Below are 6,000 nucleotides of genomic sequence, written 5' to 3'. Positions count from 1 at the left end.
TTCCAAAAGTCTGTCAGTCACCAGAACGTGCACCTCTCCATCAAATCTGAGGTCACATGAGAAGCTTCACTCCAATTCCGATGGGAAGAGCCCCCCAGGACCGAAGGGCGAGCATGTGGAGGAGTGACTACAGCCGAGTCCTGATGGACGGCACAGACAGGAGTGACCGTGTCCCAGAGTGGAAGGTGAGGCCTCAAGAGGGAGTTGTCTTTACTCTCTCCACAAGCCCCCACACACCAGTGAACCGGTCCCTCTGCGGCCGCCTGGGAAGCCCCCTCCTTTCTGGTTCTGTCATCTAGGGTCATGAGCCAAAGCGCTGCCAATGGCCTCCACATGCCCCCTGGAACCCACTCTCTGCTTCCCAATCAACTTCAAATGCCTGATAACGTCCCTGCTCCTTCCTGCCTCCTCCATCTTGGGAGGGGAGCTCACAGCCCCCTCCAGAGACAGCTGTCTCAGCCTCTCCCAGCCTCGTTCAGCTCAGGAGCGGCCAGGGGACGGACACCAGAGTCACTCACAAGTCCGCTATCGCCAGGTACTGACGTTCAGTCATTCCAGCCGTGCCTAATGCTCCATGACCCCACTGGGGGTTTTCCTGGTAAAGACACTGGAGGAGTTGGCCATTTCCTTCTCTAGCTCACTTTACAGATGAGGAAACTGAGGCAAACAGGGATAAGGGACTTGCCCAGCGTCTCACAGCTGGTGTCTGAGGCCGGATCTGAGCTCAGGTCTTCCTGACCCCAGGCCCAGCGCTCTGTGCACTATGGCGCCACCTTGCTGCCCATCCCGCTATCCCCACCTGACTTCAATTAGCTCCCAAGTTGGATGGCGGTCAAGTTTTTAGAAAAAGTAGTCATGACACAATGAAAGAAGGTACATGAAAATAGCATTGTCAGGCTGGCCGTTTTTATTTCGGACAATCGTTATAGAGAATTTTGAGACTCAAGCTCCCCGACATGCAGGAAGGTCAGCATTGCTACTAGAAAGGCCAGCGTGGGTGGAGTGGCCTTCGGAGCCTGGGCCCAGCATCCCCAGAGCCACAGACACGCGCATGCGTCGTCCCCATCAGAAGGTCCTGAAAAGCTGGTTGGGAAGGTAGCCGAGGTGCAGGAAGGAAGTCTGAGCCTCCTTTTCAAGGGCAGCGAGCTCTTGGACCGTAGGTGCCAAAATGTCCACGTGGCCTTTATAGGTCCCGCCTAGGCCATACACAAAGACCCTGTCAGCAAGGCACCCCGCCTCCAGCTGCCTCCCCATTCTCCCTCTCAAGCCTCCAGCCCCCCCGCCTGCCAGCCACATATCACCACGAGGCGAGGGCTCCCTCATCTTGGTGTTTTCCGTCTGACCCAGACGTAAACGGGAGAAGCCATGAAAGGCCCACAGCTCCCCAGAGGGGCCCGCCGTTAGGAACCAGGCAAAGGGAACCTGCCCGCAGGCTGGCCATTCTAGGGAGTGGATGCAGGGAGACAGGTGAGGCCTCCCAAGACCTGGGATTTCTCCCTCACGTCCCACTCTGAGACTCCAAAGGGAGAGGTCTGTGCGCGGTCGTCAGCATCCCCTTTGCAATAGAAGCTGGCCGGCAGGTGAAGGGGCTTTTGTTGACAACACCTGGGCAAAGCCAGCTGATTAAGCCAACCCACGCCGACACCTTAGATGAGCTTGGCTGCCCAGCTACCCGAAGGAAGAATTCACTGATTTTGTTGGGAGGACCAGTTCTGGAGTACGGACCAATGTGGAAAGAAAAGGAAACCGCTGCCTCCCTCTCAGCCTCCTGCCTCCTCAGCCACACGGCCCCTCTGCCAGGGACTCCAACTCAGGTTGGTATCAGGAGGGCAGCGGTTCACATGCACTCTGGGGGAAATGAGGTTTGGATGCTGGCCCGGAAACCTGATCATTTCTAAAGCTGCCTCCAAGGAAACAATTCAGGACACACCTCCCACTACAGCCTCTGGGTGGCCCCCACTGAGGCCCAGACATCCTAAGCAGAGGCCCCACCCCCACTCACTTCTGCCAAGCCCCAGCCACACCAACAGAAACCTCAGGCTGGGCGTTAGCTCACCTCCAGCCGCTCTCTTCTGCCCATAGGTCACCTTGCCATCAAATTCATCCACAGGGACTTTGATGTCTGGTTCAACTTGAGAGATGGTGCAGTTCAGGTGTTCCTCGATCTCAGAGAGCAGCTGAAGAAAGACACAGGGGCAGAAGTGGATTCATTTTAAGGAGAGATTTCCTTTTCCCCACGGCAGATTCTGCCCGTCCCATCGTGAGCGGCTGTGCAGGGGTCTGCGGCACCCACCCCTCTCAGGAGCAGCAGCCCCAACCCGGAGTCTGTGTCCAGTTGAAACCAGGCACCAGCAGCTGAGCACACACTTCCCCGTAACGAGCTCTTGATTCACTGGGTTTGAGGTTAGGAAGTCTGTGATGACTTCCTGCTGCTCACCAGCTCCTGCCAAGGACAGCACTCTTACCTGCATCTCGTTGTACCAGATGGTGCAGCCGCCATCTTCCTTCAGCCTCGTGTTATAGCATCCCTTCCCACGGCTGCTGCACACGTGGTACCAAACCTAAGTGAGACGGTTAGGGAATGGAGAACAGGCGCAGGACCAGCCGAGACCACACCAGGCCTGCCCCTGCCCGCACCTGTGCCCATGCCCATGCTCCTGCCTGTGCCTGTGCCTCTGCAGGTGAATGAACTGTGTTCCCCAGGACAAGAGCAAAAGGCCAGAAACCACCCCCAACTGCAGGGACCCAGGCTGCTAAGAGCCTCTGGGGACCCAACCACTCTCTAGCTGGTGGCAGACGTGTGGTATCATTCCCAAAGAAATGAAACAAGGAAATATAGCCCAGGGAACCAGGCTCAAGAATCTTTTGCAATGTTCTCTACAGGAAGGCTTTTAACAGTCTTCATTGCTTAGCGTCACATTAAAGCCACATGTTTTTTTCCAGAAGCTCATTCTCTTTTTTGCTTTAAGAATCTGAAGGAAAGACTTCATAAAAGTCTTTATTCTTAGAAGGTGTGTGACTGAATTTAGTTCAATTCAAAACAAAAAACCCTCTCCCTTCTTTTCAAACATTTAACTGTCCACCGCATGTATCAAAGAAGGGTCATGCAGAAAGATTACCTTCTCCTTTTCGGTTGCCACCAGGGACACAGCCAGGCCCATTCTGAAACGATTCAAGGGCCCGCGTTAGAATTTAGCCCTGAAGCTCACAAGGAGCCCACGCCACCCCCAGCCCACCCCCCCACCCCGAGGACAGCGGTACCGTTCTGCTCGTCCGACACGGCCAATCCGATGGACGTAGTTCTGCTTTTCATCAGGCAGGGTGACATTTATGACTGAAAGCATAAACAATCATCACCAATGACCCGCCAGCCCTCCCACACACACATCCCACATCCAATCCTCTGCCTTCTCTCCCTCCTAAAGGTCACTTCATATGCTTCTAGGTGGCACACCTCGCAATCCTTTCAAGTTACGGTCTACACAGTAAGCTAACGTTTGAGTTATTTGTGAAGCACAGAGTCATTTACCGTAAGGGACCCCGTGGATGTCTATGCCTCTGGCCGCCACATCGGTGCAAATCAGAAACCGTACATCTCCTTTCTGCAGAGAGAGGGAGAGAGAGAAGGGGGGAAGCGATCGTTCACTCCCAAACACCTGTCTTCCCGGGAAACGAGCCCTCAATGACAATCAAGAGAGGTCCAGACGCTGGCCGTGTACCAGGAGGACCAAACCTGAATTCTCCAGCAGGTCCCTGACCTGCTACAAGGGATGCTGATGAGGAAATCAATCCCTTCTCACTCTCCTTCCCTTACCTGAAAGGTCATTTTTCAAACAGTGACTTAGAACAGGCAACATGGCACATAATGGAGCGGGAAAAACACAGGTCTTGGAATCAGCCCAGCCCGGCTTCAGGGCCCATGAGCTCTCCCTCCCAGGACTCTCTGAGCTTACTCATCTGTGAAATGGGAATAACCCAAGACTGCCCTCACAGCACTGTAAGGGAGGAACTCCGTTTGTTTTTAGAAGCCATATAAATGTGAGAAATCACTAACTGGTGATTGAAGAGGAAGAGCAATGGTACCAAGCACGCATTATTCAATACTTTGAGTGAAACGCCTCCCCTGACGCTGAGTGGAGGCCACTTCAGAAGCCCACTCTAGGACCCGGCCTGGGAGTGGAGGAGCACAGAAGCCCCGGCAAAGACCTTCCAGCTGAAGGGAGGGGGAGGGGAAGCCGGCCCAAAGCCCAGGACATACAACAGCAGCACCCCCCGGCTCTGGGGTGTGGCACATACACAAAGGCCAAGGCCACGGTGCTCTGGTGGCCTCTGCAGGCCACGCCCCATGGTCAGCACTGATGGAATATCTCACTGGAGCCTCACAACCACCCGGCAGGGAGATGCTGTTCTTATCCCCATGGAGCAGAGAAGTAAACTGAGTCTGAGGAAGGGGAAGTGAGCAGTCCAGAGTCCCACGGCTGTCGGCACTCTAGCTCCCTCTATCTCTGTTCCCCTGCCCACGGTCACTGCGGGTCAACACTGCCCAGGAGCATGCAAACTCTGACTATAGACTCTCACGGCCCACACATCATCACGCGCCAGACCTCCAGCAATGTTGTGCTGGCAGTGATGTGTCCTAAGACTGTCATCGGAGAGGTGCATGCTGGGAAAGAGGTGGGGGCCCTGGAGCCACTAACAGATGCATGATCCAGGGACCCTCATGGAAGGCACCAGGAAGAGAAGGTATAGTGGGTGGCAATCAGCACTCATGAAAGAGATCCGAGATCAATCAACTAAGAATTCTGATCAGGGCAGTGCCAGGGGCCCCCAAAGGCTAATGAGCCTGCCCAGGGCAGGGAAAAGGGGCGGATGTGGAACCTGGATTCAGGTCCTGACCCCGAGCAGTGCACTGTTCCCACCCGTAAAATGGGGCCACGACCCCTCGGCCTGTCTATCCCGAGGGCCAGCCCTTCCAGCCACGGGAGGTCTGGTCTGTTCCACGTGTCAATACCTTAAATCTCTCCAAGTTCTGCTTCCTCTCATGAGGCTTTCGGTCCCCGTGAAGACAAACACAGGAGAACTGGTGTCCCTTCTTGTCCGGACCTAGGGAAAAGCACGTTCAACACTGAGCGGCTCAGAGAGGCGATAACGGCCATGCTGCAGGAGGGCCCCCAAATCACCACGCAGCACGCTGAGCCCGATGCTGGATGGAGGTGAGGTCCAGCCAACAGGAGCTCCAGAGGGATTTTAGAGTCTGCAGGATGCAGAGGCCTCCCCTCCGCTGCCCATCACTCACTGCCTAGCACCCTGGCCCATGTGCACCACCGGGGAGGAGCAGCAGGGAAGCCCGGAGGCCGCGGGCTGGCCTAGGAGCCCTCACAAAATCCAGTGCTCGGGTACCGTGTGCCGATCTCAGCTAGAGAAGCAGCAGACCTTACCAAGGCTGGGACAGGTCACTGGGCAAGAGTGGGGCAGAAAAACGACCAAGAGTCGACACGAGGGCTTAACCCTGCCACAGCCTCCGCGGGGTGCTCGGGATGAGGGCACCGCCCCCTAGCCTCACAGGGCCCCCAGGACAGCCCCAGACCCGGCTTCCTAACACTGTCTGCTCGAGGAGGGAAGGGCCGATTTCACTGGGGACTCTCCTGTACACCTGGGGTCTGGGCGTGGATGCTGCCTGGAGCTTCCGGGGAGGGGCTGGAGCGCAGTGGGGCCGCTCGGGCTTGGGCACTCTCCCTCCCTACACACCAGACTTTCAGAAGCTCGGGCGTCTGTTAGAGAGGCGTCCCTTGGAACAAGGCAGACATCCCTCTCCAGAGGCTGCACACAAAACGTCAAGCGGTCTGTTCTGCTCAAGTTCCTCAGGAGGATGTTTTCCCCAGCAGTGAGGACCCGGGAGATCTGGTTACCGTAAGCTGCTTTGGATCTCTGGACACGCGCTTCCGCGAGGTGTCTGATCGTTCAGAGAAACGCTCATGACCTATCTCAAGTGAGAAAAAC

The 6,000-nt window shown here is 56.0% G+C and overlaps 1 protein-coding gene across 1 annotated transcript in view; it reads right to left on the bottom strand.

Annotated features, from left to right (window-relative positions):
- Positions 1–884: 884 nt before the first annotated feature.
- DDX1 (DEAD-box helicase 1) overlaps positions 885–6,000 on the bottom strand; it is a 29,770-nt gene continuing 24,654 nt past the window's right edge. Inside the window, exons 20-26 of the mRNA XM_027855613.1 lie at positions 5,012–5,103; positions 3,530–3,602; positions 3,262–3,334; positions 3,120–3,162; positions 2,466–2,561; positions 2,057–2,177; positions 885–1,196 (exon numbers count right to left, since the gene is read on the bottom strand). Coding sequence (XP_027711414.1) covers positions 1,066–1,196; positions 2,057–2,177; positions 2,466–2,561; positions 3,120–3,162; positions 3,262–3,334; positions 3,530–3,602; positions 5,012–5,103 — 629 coding nt within the window. The 3' untranslated portion in view covers positions 885–1,065. The remainder of the gene's footprint in view (positions 1,197–2,056; positions 2,178–2,465; positions 2,562–3,119; positions 3,163–3,261; positions 3,335–3,529; positions 3,603–5,011; positions 5,104–6,000) is intronic.

The sequence above is a fragment of the Vombatus ursinus genome, unplaced genomic scaffold (genome assembly GCF_900497805.2).
Source record: "Vombatus ursinus unplaced genomic scaffold, bare-nosed wombat genome assembly UNPS02010980.1, whole genome shotgun sequence".
NCBI classification, from domain to species: Eukaryota; Metazoa; Chordata; class Mammalia; order Diprotodontia; family Vombatidae; genus Vombatus; species Vombatus ursinus.
Note: the sequence above shows the minus strand (reverse complement) of the source record. Positions and strands in the feature narration are given on the sequence as shown.